Raw genomic sequence first — 21,769 nt, forward strand, 5'->3', positions numbered from 1 at the left:
TCCAGAGATCTGTGGTAGTTATGACTAGAACCTCCATGTTCAGAGACAATTTACCTTTGGTTTCTGGGGACAGGCAGTAGGGATTTTCTTTTTCTTTTCAAAAAGTCATGACAAACAGGGGACCACCTTCGTCTGTTTACCTGTCTAGTGCATTCATTTTTATCCTTCCTTGACTCCAAAGAGTTATGACCAATAGCAGGGCTTTTTTTCTGGGAAAAGAGGTGGCGGAACTCAGTAGGTTGCCCTCAGAGAAAGTGGTCACATGGCTGGTGGCCCCGCCCCCTGATCTCCAGACAGAGGGGAGTTGAGATTGCCCTCTGCGCCGCTCAACTCCCCTCTGTCTGGAGATCAGGGGGCGGGGCCACCAGCCATGTGACCATTTTCAAGAGGTTTCGGAACTCCGTTCCCCCGCGTTCCCCCTGAAAAAAAGCCCTGGCCAATAGTATCTCTTATTTCTTTGGGTATTCCCTAGAATTGCCAGTTCTGGGTTGGGGAATTCCTGGAGAGCTGGGGTGAAGCTTGCAGTAGGCAGAGTTTGGGGAGCTCAGCATGGATGTGCCATAGAATCTACGTTCGAAAGCAGCCATTTTCTCCAGAGGAATTGATCCCGGTAGTAATCAAAGGGGGACTCCAGGCCCCACCTGGAGGTTGGCAGCCTTAGTGTCCCTGATGGACTAGATGACCTCTGCTCATCTCCTCAAGCCTCAGTTCACCCCTTAAATTGTCTTCTGGTCACCTCCTCCTCTGTTTGGTTACTTATGCTTCTTCTTGCAGAGCTAATGCAAGAAAAACTATGGGCCAAGCTACACATGACGAATGACACTTGAACAGCAAGTGTATTTCTCCCTGTTCACTTGCCCTCCGCTCAATCCACTTGCTGCTCAAGTGTCATTCGTCATGTGTAGCTTGGCCCTATGTGAACACTTCGCTTGTGGGGGTGTACTTTGCGAGCAGACCACATTGGTGGAGTATGGTAGGGGGACCTGTGGGGGAAGAGAAGCAGGTGGAGGGTCTGTACAGGATTTTCAGGAGATGGAACTCCACCTGCGCGTGGACTGATTTGGTGTGTTCTCCTTACGTTGCAGGGTGTGCATTCCTTACATACTGCGCCCGAGATTCCGCTATTAAAGCTCAGACAGCCCTGCACGAGCAGAAGACTCTCCCTGGGGTAAGTCTTGACCTTTTCCAGGCCAGTGTTTCCCAGCGATGGTTTCATGGACCCTGGAGTTCCACAGGACATCGTCAGGGGTTCTGTGAGAAACCATGGAATAAACAAAATTTTTGAAACGCCATGAAAAATTACAAATATTCCTTGGGATATTGCCATTATTAAGGTTTTGCTTACACACACACAGACACACAGACACACACACAGAGCAGCTCTTTACAAATAAAAGTTCTTTAATAACATAATTCAATAGTAACTGAATTGCGCTCCCAGCTTTTTCTGGCTTGTAAACATTTTCATACTAGTGGGATCCTTGGGATGTGAAAAATTAATTTAGGGGTTTCTCCATGGGAAAAAATGTTGGGAAACTTTGTTCCAGGCCTTGGTAACTCCTACATTTTAGACTGTTTCAACCTGTCATATTGTGAGGCTGCTTATGGAAAGTACTTGAGAATTTCAAATGTTTCCAAAAAAAGTTGGCCAAATTGGATCTTGGAGAACTAGGCCTTTCTTGTTGAAGAAGTCTACGGTTTTGTTTCCTAGGGAAGGTTTGGCCTTTAAATCCCTGAATGGTTGAGAGACGGGCATGCTGAGAACCATCTGGTCCCTCGTGAACTTTCCTGTGCTGAAGTCCTGGTTCCAGCATCCATGCATGGGTATGCTATTACCCTGTGGATCAAAAACAAGAAAATGGGGGGGGGGGTGCTGTTTCTTTAAAGCAGATGCTATGGACTTGTCTACCAATGAAAAAAGGCTTTGAGGTTTGGGGTGGTGAGATGCAGGGCGTGATATAAAGGTAGAAATTCTAGAGGCATAATATGCACCTCTTGGTTTTCCAGTTTGATTTGGGAAATCCATTGACTTCTGCCTGATCTGTGGGCTGGTCTTGCTTCCAGACAGCCTCTTCAAGAGGTTGGAAGGGATCTCCAAGTTCATCTAATCCAACCTCCTGCCCAACGCAGGAAATTCACAACTACCTCCCCTCCCCACATACCCAGTGACCCCTGCTCCATGCCCAGAAGATGGCAAAACACTGCCAGGATCCCTAGCTGAACTGGCCTGGGGAAAATTGCTACCTGACCTCACCGCCCAGAGGCCCTGGGGATGGGCGGTATATAAATTGAATAAATAAATAAATAAAAAAGGTGGCAATCGGCATTACCCTGGGCATGTAAAAAGGGCCACGAGAACTAAGCACTGATGTAACCCTTCCTGCCCTCCCCCTCATGATCTGCCCAGGTTCACAGAAACAGCATTGCTGTCAGATGGCCATCTAGCCTTTGCTTAAAAACCTCCAAGGAAGGAGAGCCCACCACCTTCTGAGGAAGCCTGTTCCACTGAGGGACCGCTCTGTCAGGAAGTTCTTCCTAATGTTTAGCAGAAAATTCTTTTGATTTAATTTCAACTCGTTGGTTCTGGTCTGACCTTCTGGGGCAGCAGAAAATAACTCCATGCTCTATATGACAGTCCTTCAAGTACTTGAAGATGGTTATCATATCACCTCTCAGTCATGTCCTCTCCAAGTTAAACATTCCGAGCTCCTTCAACCTTTCCTCATAGAACTTGGTATCCAGACCCCTCACCATCTTTGTTGCCCTCCTCTGGACTTGATTCAGCTTGTCTATATCCTTGTTGTACACATGTTGTACACTTGGTAGTGCAAGGCAACTTCAGTGTGCTGTTGTTACCACACCAATGCTCACTTGTTCAGAACAGAATTGAGTGATGGGGGGGGGGGGGTCAAGACGGCCTAAGCTGTGGTTTCCTCATTGTGGAATGCCCGGAGTGGCCACTCAGAGCCAAGCTACAAGTGACGCCTGATGCAGGTTGGACACTTGTCAGCTTCCCTCAAGTTTTGATGGGAAATGTAGGCATCCTGGTCTTGCAGCTGTAATGGAGAGCCAAGATGTGAAACAAGATCGCCTACATTTCCCATCAAAACTCGAGGTAAGCTGACAAGTGTCCAACCTGTGTAAGGCGTCACTTGTAGCTTGGCTGTGAGACATACACACCTGTCAAGTTCCTCTTCAGCTTCTGTTTCAAGAACAGTCTTTCTGTGACTTCCTTTAATTTGTGTTGGTTACTTTTGCAGTCATTTTCTCCTTTTTCTTGGAACATTTTCACTGTTCTTTTGTTACCATTGATTGTGCCTCGAGGGCCTGAAATGGTGGAAAGTTGAGTTCCAAATGTTTTAAATAAATACATACAATTAAGAATAAATCTCAACCATCTGAAGACACATAGCCTCCCACTTTACAAGATGCAGACCGAATGATATACATACAAACATGGACTGTCCTGACTCCTGAAAGTGAAGATGGAATAAAAATACGGACTTTTCTTTAAACATGAAATCAGCTTCTCATGACATCTAGCCTCAGGTAGATCCTGCTTTTAAAAGAAAAGATCGAAAACTAAAATACCGAATACTCTTGGTCAGGGTTTTTTTTCTGGGAAAAGATGTAGTGGAACTCAGTGGGTTGCCCTTGGAGAAAATGGTCACATGGCTGGTGGCCCCGCCCCCTGATCTCCAGACAGAGGGGAGTTGAGATTGCCCTCCGCGCCGCAATCTAAACTCCCCTCTGTCTGGAGATCAGGGGGCGGGGCCACCAGCCATGTGACCATTTTCAAAAGGTTCCGGAACTCCATTCCACTGCGTTCCAGCTGAAAAAAAGCCCTGCTCTCACTGCTTAAACTAAAATGGGGTGGGTGAGGTCCAATCTTCTCCTTCTGGTTGGTTTCGAGGATGGGGCTACAGATGATCTTAGGTACCTTTCTTTTGCTGCTTGCTTGCTTGTGATGAATACTGAAGTCACTCTACCTCTGGCCACTCTATACAATGCTCTCGGAAAGGAGCAGAAATTTCTTCCTTGACAGTCATGCCCCCAGTATCAGGTCCCTCCTGCTACCGTGGGGAAAAAACAACCCAGTTCTGATTGGTCTCATCAGGGGCAAAGGGACAAAAGACAGTGATGTGCAATAGTTCAACTAGGTTCTGGGTTCAAATCTCCTACTCAGCCATTAAGCTTGTTAAACATGAGCCAGTCACTTACTTCACAGGGATGTTGTGAGAAAAAATGAGGAAGGGGGAACCATGTGCACCACTCTGAGGTCCTTAGAGGAAGGGCAGGATAAAGATACGCTATGTAGAAAGTTAGGGATTGTTTTGGGCTTTCCTTTCTTCCTCCAGACACCGAGAAATGCCTCCAATTCTTGTTGAGGCATGACTATAAAACCCAGTATCTGTATAGTGGTAAAAGGTAGCAAAACAGAGTTTTAAATGTAGAGCTTAAATCCATTCGTACTTTAGGCAATAGATAAAAGTAATGATTTATTAGGAAATTGGAATCACTAGGCATCTAAAAAGGAAGAAAATCAGGACTGATGTTAGGAATTGGCATTCCTGGACAGCTGTTGAGAGCCCGAGAAGGCCCATTGCTGCCCCCTGACAGCAGTGTGGCAGCAGCTTCTGCTACCTGTCTTCTTTCTCTGGGTACTGGGGGTGGGATTGGGCCCCCTCCAGACCTCCTTCATAGCTGCATCCCACCGCCAGCCATGGTAGCAGCAGCAGTTCCTTCTTCTTCCTTCTCCTTCAGAGAGAAGGCAGGTGACTCCTTCTCTCTGCATTCAGTTGCAGTTTTCCTGCTTGCTCAGATGCTCACCTGCCTGGGCCAGGGGGTGAATAAGCAAGTGGCTGTGGCTTCTGGGGGCGGCTGCTGCCTAGAAAGATGTGGAACAGCAGGTTAGTGGCAGAGGGGCGGTACTGGGGCACCTTTCCACTCCGGGTCCTGAAATAAAGTATTTCTAAATCCCGATAATGCCATCTTTCTTTAGTCCTATGACATTATGAGACACCGAGCATACTTCCAGGATCTTAAAAGGCCATTTTCCAAAGGTGGGTTTAAAGGCAAGTATGAAGCCTGAGGTTTGAACATTATGTTAGCTAGGGAAGAAAGAACAAGGAATTTTATCCCATTGCAGTAAAATGCCCAAAAGTATGGATTTGTATTCTCTCCCACAAGTGGACATTTGAGCGCCCACATGGCGTCTGTTTTAGAGTTCTTTGGACAGGAAAGAGAGGTAAGACATTGCTTATTTAGATTTCCAAAAGGCTTTTAACGAAGTCACTCACCAAAAACTCCTGAGCAAACTTCACAGTCATGTAAGAAGAGGACAAGTCCTTTTAGGGACTGGAAACTGGCTAAAAAGCAGGAAACAGAGAGTAAAAATAAATGGTCAGTTCTGTCAGTGGAGGGATGTGAGTAAAGGGGTCCCACAGGAATCTATATTGGGTTCGTGCTTTTCAATTTGTTCATAAATGATCTGGAGTTAGGGGTAAGTAGCGAGGTGGCCAAGTTTACTTATAACACCAAATTATTTAGGGTGGTTAAAACAAAAATGGGTTGTGAACAGGTTCCAAAGGATCTCGCCCAGCTTGGGGAATGGCCATTAAAGTGGCAAATGAGATTCGATGTGAGCAAGTGTAAAGTGATGCATCTTGGGGCTAAAAATCCTGACTTTGCATATCCACTGATGGGACCTGAGCTGGCAACAACAGACCAAGAAAGAGATCTTGGGGTGGTAGTGAATAGCTCAATGAAAATGTTGATCCAGTGTGCAGCTGCTGTGTGTGTGTGTGCGCGCATGCCATCAAGTCACAATTGACTTATGGTGACCCCAGCAAGGGGCTTTCCAGGCAAGTGAAAAGCAGAGGTGGTTTGCCAGGGCCTTCCTCTGCAGAGTCTTTCTCGGTGGACACCCGTCCAAGTACCGACACTGCTTAGCTTCTGAGATCTGACGACATTGGGCTATGCCATGCCACCTCCCCTCCCTGAGAAATCAATCTCCTTGTGCAGGTGCTGCTGTAAAAATGGCAAATTCCACACTGGCCATAATTAGACGAGGAATAGACAATAAAACTGCTGGTATCATACTGCCCTTATTCAAATTTATGGTGATACCACACTTTGAATACTGTGTACAGTTCTGGTCACTGCTCCTAAAAAAAGACATTGTACAGCTTGAAAAGGTGCAGAAAAGAGAAACTAAAATGATCAATGAGCTAGAGCAACTGCTTGGTTAAAATACTTAGGGCTGTTTAGTTTAGAAAAAGGTGAGTAAGGGGAGAGACGACAGAGGTCTATATAAACTTATGCATCGTGTAGAGAGAGTGGACAGGAAGAAGCTTTCCTGCCTCATAATACTAGAACCTGGGGTCAGCCGCTGAAGATGGGGGGGTCGGAGATTCAGGACAGAGAAAAGTACTTTATGCAGCTCATAGTTAACTTGTGGAACTCACATGATGTGGTGAGGGCCGCCCACTTGAAAGGCTTTCAATGGGGAGTGGACATTCCTGGCGAGTGGGCTATCAGGAGTTACCAGTCACGATGGACATCTGCTCCCTCCAGTACCAGATGCAGGATGCCTCTTTACATCAGGTGCTGGGGAACACTGGTGGAGGAGGTTGTTGTAGGTATCCTGCTTGTCAGCTTCCTAGAGGCAGCTGATTGGTTATTGTGTAGACAGAGTTCTGGACCAGATGGGCCTTTGGCTCTTCTTACGTTCTTATGAGTAAAGAAAAAGAGCCAGAACTGGGCAGAGGCTTCCAGCCTTCCCCCAACTTTGGATTAAAAAAAGCCATTTTGAAAAAGCAGAATACAGATTCTAAGCTTATATGACTAGCATTTAAATGAAAGGAGCACTTGCATGTGTGGCAGGCCTGCTTCCTCACTGACATAATACTCTGTGTTGTGTTCTTAGTACTGCTACAAATGCAAAGACATTCACAGCGGGAACAGAGCTTCCAGTTTTCCCTGCACTTCCATTTCATCAGACTTCCGTGGGCCCCATTCCTTTCCTGCCCACAGTTTGGGAATTGCGTGATTGCTGTAGCATCATCACAGGAACTCTGTTGCAACAATGCACTACTGCCCAGCTTTAATTTGTTTACAGTAAGTTTCTAGCCCCTTTTTGTTGCAGAGTTATAAGGGGAAAGATGCAGCCTGTACCTTTCCCCTAATAACTCTGCAAGGGCAAGAGCCACTTAACAAAAGCTCTCTGCCAAGCCACATTAAAAAACTCCATTTGTTAATGTGCAAGAATATCCGGGCGCAATTAGCCATTCAGCATGCTGTGGCTCGCAAGGATTGTTCTGGGATGTTGGTAGCCCTTAGGTTGGAACCTGCAGATGTGCTCCACTCAGTGGTGATGCTTTCCTCTGGGTAAGGAGCATTCCTCACATTTCAGAAAAAATTCTGGTACCAGGGGAAAGTAGCATCACTTTGGAACAGAACCACAGGATCCCACTCAGGGTGTTTTTTGGGGGGGGGGGGTTGTATGCCAAGTGCCCGTGCCCTCTTTGCCTTTAATTCAACGGAGGATAGATGGCTGCAGGTGAGACCAGCGCAGCTGGTGGAGATGAATCTTCAGCACTGTATGGTCAAAGGGAGCTTTTAGATGGCGTTATGATAGGGATGTTCCAAGTGTACAAATTGTTGAGAGGGTCTGCTCTCCTAGGAATAGAGCAAGATGGTGAATAATCTTAATCCTTCCGTGGCTCACACTCCCACTTTCAAATGCATCCTGAATTCCATTTGGCAACCTTTTCTTCTTTCAAAAATAAACCTGCCTAGGAATAAAAGCACCAACCTAAAATGTAATTTTTTTTTTTTTGCAAAAAGATTGAACACCACTTCTCCTTTCCTCCACGCCTTCTTTTTTCATTCTTCTGTGTTTTTTTTCTAGAGCAATTTCATGTTATTTGCAACTGTTTGGGAGCTCATAAAAGGAGATGCAGCACATTGCTCTGAAATATTGAAAAGCGACATTTCCCCACCTGCCTTCAAGTTTCACTTAGCAAGAGGTTTTTAACTTGCACATGTGTGATCACGGTTAGCTGCTAATAACCCTGTTCAACAATTGCTTGTAGAAGGCAGGAGCTACTGTCATTGCTGCTGCTTATGGGCAGTAGTGTAGAGTGGTCATGGAGACTGCATGCAGCTGGAGGAATTGGAGGAAGTGAAAGAAAGAGAAGGGCTACTCTGGCATGCACCTCAGAGTTTCCTTTTTACTAGGATCAGTCCTGATTCTAGTTCTTGGTACCTAACAAATCATCATCCCTGTTATGTTTTTTAAAAAGAGTTGGGACCGTTACAGTTAAAACTAAACTATCCTTTAACTGCCTTCAGGACAGTTGCACTGTTTATTAACATTCTGTCACTGGCTCTTTCCTCCTCAGCAGTTAAAATGTTAACGTGGAACTCAGCCAGTGGAAGGGGGAAGGGATCTAAAATAACAGGTGTGCCTTTGTCCTCTTGCCTGAGGCTGTAGAATTTAAATCTGTGCATGAGTGTTGTGTACATGCTTATCTGCAAGTGTGACTTACTGTTGTAAGATAGTTATGTATTTTTCCCAGAACATACGGTGCTGTAACTTCTTTTCTGGAACTCCTGAAAGCTACACAGTACTGGGTGACCGAGGTGTGTGTGTTTGTGTGTCTCACTTGATGAAATACAACAAGGTGTGTGCTTGCAACTGTGTTTCAGACCATGGAGGGTTCTCAGCCACCCTTGCCAGTTTGCACTTGGCCCCAGAAGCAACATAGCCTGCCTGACTTTTAAATTCAAAGAACATATGGCTATACATGCGCTAGATGCTTGAGTCTCCTGTTAGCGGGCGTGCATGCACACACCACAGCAAAGTGTCCGTCCTTGCAGAAGAACAACTGGCAGCCTGGGTCGGTGTAGAAACTGGCCCTATACAGTCATCCCTATTTTAGATATTTCAGGAGTTAGCCGGAGCTGCGGCACCCAGGCCTCCATCAAGTGTGCGGTTTGGGGGGGGGGGGCTCTGATGGAAAAGAGCCCCATCCGTGGCTTAATTATAGTCATTTGGTTGGTGACAACGTGGGTCTCCGCTAATTGAACGTTCTTTTGTTGTTGAGGAATGGGCGGCTGGTAGTTGGGCTCTCTGGAGCTCAGCTGCGATGAGAAGGCCTCTCTCCAGCTTGGTCTCAGCGGCAGTGGCGGCAGCAGATAGGCCTTAATTAACTTCATGGTTCCCATGGCAACACGCGCACATTCTGACAAGCCAGGGCTGCCCGAGCTTCTCTTTTGGAACTCCCCAAACCTACACAGTACTGGAGGGGGGGGGGGCGCTAGCTTGGAAAAATGAGGCGGGGGTTTGCTCAGCACTGGAAACAAGATTCCAGACTAGAATTTGCCACCCAGCCAGAATTTTACTGACCAAACTGGGACCCTGCTGCCTTTACCACTTTACCAACCTCTCAAATTATCCAGCCAAGCCATGAGTGGTACAGGCAGATGCTGACGTAGCTCAGGATGGATGCCATGGGGTGGGGTAGATGGCTTCATTTTGTAGCATAGTATGCAGGCATGTACGTGGGGAAAGTGGCATGTTGTGATTGTGAATGCAAATGGCACTGGGTGGCTTGTTTTGTACAGCACATTTGCTACAATGGCCTTCATAGTTTTAGATTGCCAGCCAAGTAGGTGCCGAGTGGCCAGGGTGGAGCCTCTCTTCCCTTAGCCGAGTGATTCTTTTCCATTTCTCCCTCTCCTAGCAGCACAGGAGAGCAATGCCCACCATAGAAAAGTATCCTACGGTTGAGATATACAGGTATACCAGATTCCACAACATATTCAAACAGTTTTCAGATAGGTGAAAAAGCTTACCCTTCACACAAAGAAAATCACTCTGCTTATTTCTTACTGGAAAGAGGCAAACTCAGTGTAGAGGCATGTGCAGGGATACATCAAGCCTCCTCTTCTGGAGGGGAGATGGTTATTCTGCTGTCTAACGGCAAATGGGAGATTGAATGATCCAATCATTCCCAATACAGAGGTGGGGTAAAAGTATTGATTGGATGGAATTCAGGCCAGAGCAATGACTCATGAAGAGATATAATGGGGAGGTTCCTCCAATGGTGGGTAATTCTGTTCCATAACCATCTTGGTAGTGATTGAATTATCTAATTGTACCCAGTGCAAAGATCCGATCTACCTGTCTTTAGGGAGGCTGATTGGAAAGGAGGCATAGCCCGTCATCAGAGTCTTGACAGGCAATTCATTCAGAGTCATGCCAGGCAACCTCCTCTGTTCGTTATTTCATTAATTTATTTCTAGTGGTTTGGGATTTATAGTCTCTTAGCTGACTGCTCTTTAGCGGAAGGGAGAACTGAGTGCGTGAGAGAGGACTGGATTTAGTGCAAACTGGCCTCTTAACACTCGCAGCCTCCGTTCAGGAAATCAAGGCGATGAGGAAAGACATTTGTGGAGCCAGAAGGGATCGTGACACACATCCATTCGGAGAGGCTTCTCCATGGTGGGTGTCCACTGAAGACTTCTCTATGCACAGAGTTCCTATAATTGCTCTGACGGGTGGGGTCTGCCCCCACCTTGTGTGGCTGTGTGATTTTAATGCGTCATAATGGCTCTGTCTTTGCAGAGAAATGCTTTGCAGAGAGGCGCACATTCCCAAGTGTGGTCTTCTTAGGGCCTCTGTGGCCGTGGAGCAGAGATGATGCTTCCGTGCTCACAACTGAACCGTAACAGTGGGAGAGGCGAGTTATGTGCTCTTCTTGCTCACCCTCTCTTGCTCTGCTCTGGTGAAGACTCTTTTCTGCACCTCTGCCAATGCTCGGTCCCCAACCTCACGCAGGCAGGAGGGTGCCCTCCCCATGGGATGGACAAGCCACGGCCTTCCTGCTTTCTGTTAAAGCCAAAGTGGTTATATGACCCCCCCCCCAATAATCTCCAGAAGTTTCTGGGATGTGCAAATGTTTGCAGATACACGCTCAGATATTTGCACCAGACTTTGGTTTCAAAATATGATTGCTGGCATTTTTTTGCATTAAAAATGATATATAATGTTTGGCAGTATACAACAGGTGCAATCCTAAGCAGAGTTACACCTTTCTAAGTCCGTTGAAGTCAATGAAAGGTGAAGCTCTGTTTAGGATTGCATGGGAATAGCATCAGCATTAGATTAGCTGGATTGGACCTCAGGGGTGCTTTGTCTAGAATTTTTTTTTTCACGTGGAGTCCCGCAAGAGAGCCTGGAAGTCCCAGAAGCGAGGCTTGGCAGCCAAAGCCTCCCTCTGTTGTTGCAGGTATGCTGCCTCTGAACATGGAGGCTTATTTTAGCTATTGTATCTGATAGCCTTGAATTTTCTCCATGAATATATCTTTTAAAGAAGTCTATGTTGGTGGCCGTTGCTACAACTTGGTGGCCATGAATTCTGTTACCTAAATTCTGTTTCTTTTGTCAGTCTTGGATCTAAAAGGCATCAATTTCTTTGGGTGCCCAGAACTTTTAGTATTATGGGAAAGGGAGAAAAAGTTTGTGCCATCTGCTTTCTCTGTACCATGCATTTGATTTGCCTCCCATTATCTTTTCTGTTAAAAAAAAAAACACGCCAAAAGTTTTTGTCTTTCTTTGAGGAGAAGGTGTTCCAACTATTGTTTGGTTTGCCCTTTTGGACACTTTTTTACAGCTCTGTTTGAGATGGGCCGCTAGAACTGGAATTTAATAGCTGATGTGCAGTGATATCTGATTCCATTTGAGGGTTGCCATGCCATAAGTATGTGAAAGTTGACATGAAATGGTGTTTAGAATTTGTCCATGCTGATAGATGACATGAAATGGCCTTGAATGATGGACAACTTGTAGGGTTTCCGATTTGAAGCCCATCAAATCCATGAATAGCAGCCTTGTTTTTACATGAAATTTCACATTTTAATTTTGAGTCCCGATAAATATTTACTTACTTAATTTTAGCCTCCTAGACTCAGCTAAGAAAGGAGTCTGAGGTGACTTCCGGTAAAACATTAATATAAAAGAAGATTCTCAGGTGGCTTCCAGTATAACGTTGTGTATGGGGTGGTGTTGCACTTAATTTACCGCGACAGTGTATTTAGAATAATGGATAGATCCTCTGATGAAGAGAAATTATCTTTGTTCTATCAATAATTATTTTTGGTTAACTCTTGACATACTTGTTCATAGAATCATAGAATCATAGAGTTGGAAGGGGCCATACAGACCATCTAGTCCAACCCCCTGCCCAGTGCAGGATCAGCCTAAAGCATCTCTGACAAGTATTCATCCAGCCTCTTCTTGAAAACTGCCAGTGAAGGGGAGCTCAGCACCTCCCTAGGCAGCTGATTCCACTTTTGAACTACTCTGACCGTGAAAATTTTCTTCCTAATATCCAGTCAGTACCTTTGTGCATGTAGTTTTAGCCCATTGCTTCGCATCCTACCCTCTGCTGCCAACTGGAACAGCTCCCTGCTCTCCTCCAAATGACAGCCTTTCGAATATTTAAAGAGAGCAATCATGTCCCCCCTCAACCTCCTCTTCTCCAAACTAAACATTCCCAAGGCCCTCAGCCTTTCCTCGTAGGGCTCAGTCTCCAGACCCCTGATCATTCTTGTCGCTCTCCTCTGCACCCTCTCGATTTTGTCCACATCCTTTTTGAAGTGAGGCCTCCAGAACTGCACACAGTACTCCAGGTGTGGCCTGACCAAGGCAGTATAGAGAGGGGCTATGACCTCCTGCGATTTCGATGCTATGGCCCCTTTGATACAACCCAGGATTGAATTAGCCTTTTTTGCCACCGCATCACACTGACTGCTCATATTCAGTTTACAGTCCACTCTTACCCCAAGATCCCTTTCACATATACTACTGCCCAGAAGTGTATCCCCCATCCAGTATTTGTGCTTCACATTTTTGTGGCCCAGATGTAATACTGTGCACTTGTCTTTGTTGAATTGCTTCCTATTCACAGCTGCCCACTTCTCCAGAGTATTCAGGTCTTGTTGAATTTTAATTCTATCTTCTTGGGTGTTTGCTACCCCTCCCAATTTGGTATCATCAGCAAATTTAATGAGCAGCCCTTCCACTCCTTCATCCAGATCATTGATAAAAATGTTGAAAAGTACCGGGCCCAAAACCGAGCCCTGCGGCACCCCACTGGACACCTCCCTGCAATCTGATGAAACGCCGTTGACCACCACTCTTTGAGTGTGGTCCTCCAACCAGTTCCCTATCCACCGAACTGTCCTATAGTCTACTCCATAGTCTTCCAGTTTGCCCATCAGAATGTCATGGGGGACCTTATCAAAAGCTTTACTGAAATCCAGATAAATCACGTCAACAGAGTTCCCCCAATCCAGCAAGCTGGTCACTCGATCAAAGAAGGAAATCAGGTTGGTCTGGCAGGATCTGTTAGGATCCTGTTAACTGTTTCCATTTTGGGACACTAATTTTTTAAAAAAAAACATGGAATGAAAATATATTCCATGTATTTCTAACTAACTGATGCCGCAAGGGGCAGGGGACGATCGACATGGCGACTTCAATGATGAAGTGAACACAGTGGGGACCCACCTGGGTAGGAAAGGTCAAACAAAGGTACAAGGCTACAAGTGTCTATATACCAGTGCCCAAAGTATGGGCAATAAGAAAGAAGAGCTTGAGCTTCTATTGCAAACAGAGGGCTATGATATAGTAGGAATTACTGAGACTTGGTGGGATGATTCCCATGACTGGAATGTGCTAGTGGATGGTTATGAGTTGTTCAAGAAAAAACGCAAGTGTAGAAGAGGAGGTGGAGTGGCGTATGTGAGGAGAGGGCTTGATTGTCAAGAAGTTATGGAGAATGGGGCGGACAGCCCGGTGGAAGGTATATGGGTAGAAATAAGGGGAGGAAGGACAAAGGGTATTATTGTTGGAGTCTGCTACAGACCACCTGACCAGCGAGAAGAAATGGATGCTGCCCTCTTTGAACAGATTGGCAGAGTATCCAGACATCAGAACCTTGTAATTATGGGTGACTTCAACTTCCCCGATGTGTGCTGGGAGACAGGCTCAGCAAAGCATCACGAATCACGCAATTTCCTGACCTGCCTGGCCGATAACTTCCTTTTTCAAAAGGTGGAGGAAGCTACAAGGGGTTCGGCCATACTGGACTTGATATTAACCAACAGAGAAGAATTGGTAGATGAGATGAAGGTGGTAGGGACCTTAGGGGGAAGTGACCATGTCCTCCTTGAATTCCAGTTGCTGTGGGGAGCCAAGGAAGTTCATAGCCAGACTCGTAGGTTAGATTTTCGTAGGGCCAACTTCGATGAACTCAGAGGCTTGATGAGAGTCATTCTGTGGGGGAGTGTGCTGGAAGGAAAAGGAGCGAGTGAAGGGTGGGCCATTCTCAAACACGAGCTTTTGTAAGCTCAGGCCCTCACTATCCCAGCAAGACGGAAACATGGTAAGGTCTCCAAGAAACCGATGTGGATGCACAGAGAGCTCCAGAATAAGCTAAGGGAGAAAAAGGAAATGTTCAGGAAATGGAGAGAAGGACAGACCTCTAAAGAGGAGTATATGAGGGTTACTAGGTACTGCAGATCAGCCATCAGAGAGGCCAAAGCTCAGTACGAGCTGGGACTGGCCAGGAGGGCTCGCTACAACAAGAAAAACTTCTACAGATATGTGAGAAGCAAACGCAAGGTAAAAGAGGCAATTGGACCGCTGTTGGGAGTAGATGGAGAAACTCTGATGCAGGACAGAGAAAAAGCAGACAGGCTTAATGACTTTTTTGCCTCTCCCTGAAGAACTCAGGCACATCTAGAGATAGTAGAAAATGTGGCAGGACACCTGAGTGGCTAATTGACATTGACAGAGAGGTAGTGGAGAGGCATCTGGCTGCACTGGATGAATACAAATCTCCTGGGCTGGATGGGGTGCACCCAAGAGTGCTGAAAGAACTTTCCAGAGAACTGGCAGAACCCCTGTCCATCATCTTCAAGGCCTCCTGGAGGACTGGGGATGTGCCACAAGATTGGAGAAGAGCGAATGTTATCCCAATCTTTAAGAAAGGGAGGAAGGATGACCCGGGAAACTACAGGCCAGTCAGTCTGACTTCTGTTGCTGGGAAGATATTAGAACAGATTTTAAAGGGATCAATCTGTAAGCATCTGAAGGACCGCTCAGTGATCCGGGGAAGTCAGCATGGTTTTGTTCCTAACAGATCTTGCCAGACCAACCTGGTTTCCTTCTTTGATCGAGTGACCAGCTTAATGGATCGGGGGAACTCTGTTGACGTGATTTATCTGGATTTCAGTAAAGCTTTTGATCAGGTCCACCATGACATTCTGATGGGCAAACTGGAAGACTGTGGAGTAGACTATAGGACAGTTCGGTGGATAGGGAACTGGTTGGAGGACCACACTCAAAGAGTGGTGGTCAACGGCGTTTCATCAGATTGCAGGGAGGTGTCCAGTGGGGTGCCACAGGGCTCGGTTTTGGGCCCGGTACTTTTCAATATTTTTATCAATGATCTGGATGAAGGAGTGGAAGGGCTGCTCATTAAATTTGCTGATGATACCAAATTGGGAGGGTTAGCAAACAAGAAGATAGAATTAAAATTCAACAAGACCTGAATACTCTGGAGAAGTGGGCAGCTGTGAATAGGATGCAATTCAACAAAGACAAGTGCACAGTATTACATCTGGGCCACAAAAATGAGAAGCACAAATACTGGATGGGAGATACACTTCTGGGCAGTAGTATATGTGAAAGGGATCTTGGGGTAAGAGTGGACTGTAAACTGAATATGAGCAGTCAGTGTGATGCGGTGGCAAAAAAGGCTAATTCAATCCTGGGTTGTATCAAAGGGGCCATAGCATCGAAATCGCAGGAGGTCATAGCCCCTCTCTATACTGCCTTGGTCAGGCCACACCTGGAGTATTGTGTGCAGTTCTGGAGGCCTCACTTCAAAAAGGATGTGGACAAAATCGAGAGGGTGCAGAGGAGAGCGACAAGAATGATCAGGGGTCTGGAGACTGAGCCCTACGAGGAAAGGCTGAGGGCCTTGGGAATGTTTAGTTTGGAGAAGAGGAGGTTGAGGGGGGACATGATTGCTCTCTTTAAATATTTGAAAGGCTGTCATTTGGAGGAGGGCAAAGAGCTGTTCCAGTTGGCAGCAGAGGGTAGGACGCGAAGCAATGGGCTTAAATTACATGCACAAAGGTACCGGCTGGATATTAGGAAAAAACTTTTTCACGGTCAGAGTAGTTCAAAAGTGGAATCAGCTGCCTAGGGAGGTGGTGAGCTCCCCTTCACTGGCAGTTTTCAAGAAGAGGCTGGATGAATACTTGTCAGAGATGCTTTAGGCTGATCCTGCACTGGGCAGGGGGTTGGACTAGATGGTCTGTATGGCCCCTTCCAACTCTATGATTCTATGAACTAACCAAATCATACCAGCAATGAAAAGGTAACATAACTATAAAACTAGATTAAGTGAAAACAGACCATTATAACCATAGTAAATGCACACGTGATGATTCAAACCTTAAGATCACCATTGGAGCCCTCTTGCTTCTATAGGCCACAGAGAAAGTTGAATGTTTGCAAATATTCCTTGTCCGCTCTTGTGTATTGGAATAGCTCTAGCACTTGGACAACAGAATACTGCCCTTGATGGCTGGTGGTTACTCCAAGCTGTTTGTCATATGCCACTACCCTGGGCAGGTATCTTAAATATGATTGCTTTGTAATGAAAAGAAGGAAAAAAGAGTTTGAGGATGGCAATGGACAATAATTGTGTTAAAGAGAGCAAAAAGCAGACCGACAGAGGCATCGTTACATATCAGGTGTGCATTTGGCTCACAATTGTATCTAGCACTTTTTTAAAGCACTTCAAAACCCTGCCAATCCTTTGTGACCTGAGAGAGAGAGCAGCAGGACAGATGCTACGAGCCATCATTGGTCTGTCTAGCCAGAAAGGAAGGGTGAAGCATCTGGGGTGTGGGAGGAGAGAGATGTGGGGAAGGCAGAAAGGAAGAAGTGTGTGTGTCCCCGTGTGCATGTGTGCATACACAGTTCTTCTCCCTTCCAACATTTTAATTTCACAGAGGCCTTGTGAAGCAGGTTAGGCTGAGCGAGAAAGACTGAAAGTAAGTTTCATGTCAGTGTGGGTGTATGAACCGAGGTGTCCCAGATCTGAACCCAACATTCATTAGCCTTGTGCATGTCTTACAGTGAATGCACACACATTCTGCCTGTGTATAGCTCTGCTTGGAAGAATGAGCCGGTGTGCATTCACTTCACAAATGAAACTGGGGATCAGTACCAGGATAAATGTGCAGTTTGAATCATCTAGTCAGCTGTACGTGCATTGGATGTAACATGAGAATTACTCAGTGTACTTATAAAGAAAAATCAAGTGTACACTGGACATGGATTGTGCATGCATTCCCTGTAACTTGTGAACAGGATTGTGAGTGACCACAATTTTCATGGTTCAGCTTAACCCATTGTCAGGTACCAGTTCCATGGACAGTTGTCCATGATCAGAGAGGAGATCCTAACAGATCTTGCCAGACCAACCTGGTTTCCTTCTTTGATCGAGTGACCAGCTTAATGGATCGGGGGAACTCTGTTGACGTGATTTATCTGGATTTCAGTAAAGCTTTTGATCAGGTCCACCATGACATTCTGATGGGCAAACTGGAAGACTGTGGAGTAGACTATAGGACAGTTCGGTGGATAGGGAACTGGTTGGAGGACCACACTCAAAGAGTGGTGGTCAACGGCGTTTCATCAGATTGCAGGGAGGTGTCCAGTGGGGTGCCACAGGGCTCGGTTTTGGGCCCGGTACTTTTCAATATTTTTATCAATGATCTGGATGAAGGAGTGGAAGGGCTGCTCATTAAATTTGCTGATGATACCAAATTGGGAGGGTTAGCAAACAAGAAGATAGAATTAAAATTCAACAAGACCTGAATACTCTGGAGAAGTGGGCAGCTGTGAATAGGATGCAATTCAACAAAGACAAGTGCACAGTATTACATCTGGGCCACAAAAATGAGAAGCACAAATACTGGATGGGAGATACACTTCTGGGCAGTAGTATATGTGAAAGGGATCTTGGGGTAAGAGTGGACTGTAAACTGAATATGAGCAGTCAGTGTGATGCGGTGGCAAAAAAGGCTAATTCAATCCTGGGTTGTATCAAAGGGGCCATAGCATCGAAATCGCAGGAGGTCATAGCCCCTCTCTATACTGCCTTGGTCAGGCCACACCTGGAGTATTGTGTGCAGTTCTGGAGGCCTCACTTCAAAAAGGATGTGGACAAAATCGAGAGGGTGCAGAGGAGAGCGACAAGAATGATCAGGGGTCTGGAGACTGAGCCCTACGAGGAAAGGCTGAGGGCCTTGGGAATGTTTAGTTTGGAGAAGAGGAGGTTGAGGGGGGACATGATTGCTCTCTTTAAATATTTGAAAGGCTGTCATTTGGAGGAGGGCAAAGAGCTGTTCCAGTTGGCAGCAGAGGGTAGGACGCGAAGCAATGGGCTTAAATTACATGCACAAAGGTACCGGCTGGATATTAGGAAAAAACTTTTTCACGGTCAGAGTAGTTCAAAAGTGGAATCAGCTGCCTAGGGAGGTGGTGAGCTCCCCTTCACTGGCAGTTTTCAAGAAGAGGCTGGATGAATACTTGTCAGAGATGCTTTAGGCTGATCCTGCACTGGGCAGGGGGTTGGACTAGATGGTCTGTATGGCCCCTTCCAACTCTATGATTCTATGAACTAACCAAATCATACCAGCAATGAAAAGGTAACATAACTATAAAACTAGATTAAGTGAAAACAGACCATTATAACCATAGTAAATGCACACGTGATGATTCAAACCTTAAGATCACCATTGGAGCCCTCTTGCTTCTATAGGCCACAGAGAAAGTTGAATGTTTGCAAATATTCCTTGTCCGCTCTTGTGTATTGGAATAGCTCTAGCACTTGGACAACAGAATACTGCCCTTGATGGCTGGTGGTTACTCCAAGCTGTTTGTCATATGCCACTACCCTGGGCAGGTATCTTAAATATGATTGCTTTGTAATGAAAAGAAGGAAAAAAGAGTTTGAGGATGGCAATGGACAATAATTGTGTTAAAGAGAGCAAAAAGCAGACCGACAGAGGCATCGTTACATATCAGGTGTGCATTTGGCTCACAATTGTATCTAGCACTTTTTTAAAGCACTTCAAAACCCTGCCAATCCTTTGTGACCTGAGAGAGAGAGCAGCAGGACAGATGCTACGAGCCATCATTGGTCTGTCTAGCCAGAAAGGAAGGGTGAAGCATCTGGGGTGTGGGAGGAGAGAGATGTGGGGAAGGCAGAAAGGAAGAAGTGTGTGTGTCCCCGTGTGCATGTGTGCATACACAGTTCTTCTCCCTTCCAACATTTTAATTTCACAGAGGCCTTGTGAAGCAGGTTAGGCTGAGCGAGAAAGACTGAAAGTAAGTTTCATGTCAGTGTGGGTGTATGAACCGAGGTGTCCCAGATCTGAACCCAACATTCATTAGCCTTGTGCATGTCTTACAGTGAATGCACACACATTCTGCCTGTGTATAGCTCTGCTTGGAAGAATGAGCCGGTGTGCATTCACTTCACAAATGAAACTGGGGATCAGTACCAGGATAAATGTGCAGTTTGAATCATCTAGTCAGCTGTACGTGCATTGGATGTAACATGAGAATTACTCAGTGTACTTATAAAGAAAAATCAAGTGTACACTGGACATGGATTGTGCATGCATTCCCTGTAACTTGTGAACAGGATTGTGAGTGACCACAATTTTCATGGTTCAGCTTAACCCATTGTCAGGTACCAGTTCCATGGACAGTTGTCCATGATCAGAGAGGAGATCCTAACAGATCTTGCCAGACCAACCTGGTTTCCTTCTTTGATCGAGTGACCAGCTTAATGGATCGGGGGAACTCTGTTGACGTGATTTATCTGGATTTCAGTAAAGCTTTTGATCAGGTCCACCATGACATTCTGATGGGCAAACTGGAAGACTGTGGAGTAGACTATAGGACAGTTTGGTGGATAGGGAACTGGTTGGAGGACTGCACTCAAAGAGTGGTGGTCAACGGCGTTTCATCAGATTGCAGGGAGGTGTCCAGTGGGGTGCCGCAGGGCTCGGTTTTGGGCCCGGTACTTTTCAATATTTTTATCAATGATCTGGATGGAGTGGAAGGGCTGCTCATTAAATTTGCTGATGATACCAAATTGGGAGGAGTAGCAAACACCCAAGAAGATAGAATTAAAATTCAGCAAGACCTGAATACTCTGGAGAAGTGGGCAGCTGTGAATAGGATGCAATTCAACAAAGACAAGTGCACAGTATTACATCTGGGCCACAAAAATGAGAAGCACAAATACCGGAAGGGGGATACACTTCTGGGCAGTAGTATATGTGAAAGGGATCTTGGGGTAAGAGTGGACTGTAAACTGAATATGAGCAGTCAGTGTGATGTGGTGGCAAAAAAGGCTAATTCAATCCTGGATTGTATCAAAGGGGCCATAGCATCGAAATCGCGGGAGGTCATAGCCCCTCTCTATACTGCCTTGGTCAGGCCACACCTGGAGTATTGTGTGCAGTTCTGGAGGCCTCACTTCAAAAAGGATGTGGACAAAATCGAGAGGGTGCAGAGGAGAGCGACAAGAATGATCAGAGGTCTGGAGACTGAGCCCTACGAGGAAAGGCTGAGGGCCTTGGGAATGTTTAGTTTGGAGAAGAGGAGGTTGAGGGGGGACATGATTGCTCTCTTTAAATATTTGAAAGGCTGTCATTTGGAGGAGGGCAAAGAGCTGTTCCAGTTGGCAGCAGAGGGTAGGACGCGAAGCAATGGGCTAAAACTACATGCACAAAGGTACCGACTGGATATTAGGAAAAACTTCTTCACGGTCAGAGTAGTTCAAAAGTGGAATCAGCTGCCTAGGGAGGTGGTGAGCTCCCCTTCACTGGCAGTTTTCAAGAAGAGGCTGGATGAATATTTGTCAGAGATGCTTTAGGCTGATCCTGCACTGGGCAGGGGGTTGGACTAGATGGTCTGTATGGCCCCTTCCAACTCTATGATTCTATGATTCTATGAAGTGAGTCTGGGGGCAGATAATTAAGGGCTCTGTACTGGCAGAGAAGTTCTATGGTAGACAGTGGTCTATGATGGGCTGTCTGGGAACACCTGATTCCCAAGAGAATTCTGGCTGGGTGAAGTGAGTATCTTGCCTTGAAAGGCTTCCAGCCAGGGAGGTACAGGTGTGTCCTTGCGCTGTGTGGGCTATCGGCTGACTCGATTAAACCCGCCTGATTGACTTTCACTGCATTGCCTAATGTTTAGTGGCAAGCAATAAAACTGAGGTGTCGGGAAGAGTCTTTGAAGCGTGGCCATCACTCATCTTGACAAGCCCCGTGTTTGCAAACCCTTTGCATCGCTGCCTTCCAAAATGAACTGGCCGCTTAATCTTTTATGCTCATTTCAATAATGTATGGTCACCACCAATGTAGCTTCATAAATCATTAGCACCCAACATGGGATTGCCATGTATTCACATGAATTTTGGGATTAGCAGGGCGTGGCTTGCAAGCATGGGGGATTGTACCTTTTTCCTGTGGCTAGTGCTGTGTGTTCCTGATTGTGTGTTGTCTGTACATCAATGACTTTCAAGCTGTCTTTCATGGCGCCCTGCAATTCCTTGGAAAAACGTATCAGTGGAAAGATCCATTATGACAGACA

At 46.0% G+C, this 21,769-nt stretch overlaps 1 protein-coding gene across 2 annotated transcripts in view; it reads left to right on the plus strand.

Annotated features, from left to right (window-relative positions):
* The window catches only part of CELF5 (CUGBP Elav-like family member 5), a 77,764-nt gene that overhangs the window by 16,637 nt on the left and 39,358 nt on the right, over positions 1-21,769 (plus strand). For both annotated transcript variants that reach the window (XM_054979547.1, XM_054979548.1), the window contains exon 2: positions 1,086-1,168. In XM_054979547.1, the coding sequence (XP_054835522.1) occupies positions 1,086-1,168 (83 nt within the window). The remainder of the gene's footprint in view (positions 1-1,085; positions 1,169-21,769) is intronic.

Source organism: Eublepharis macularius, chromosome 5 (genome assembly GCF_028583425.1).
Source record: "Eublepharis macularius isolate TG4126 chromosome 5, MPM_Emac_v1.0, whole genome shotgun sequence".
In the NCBI taxonomy this organism is placed as follows: Eukaryota; Metazoa; Chordata; class Lepidosauria; order Squamata; family Eublepharidae; genus Eublepharis; species Eublepharis macularius.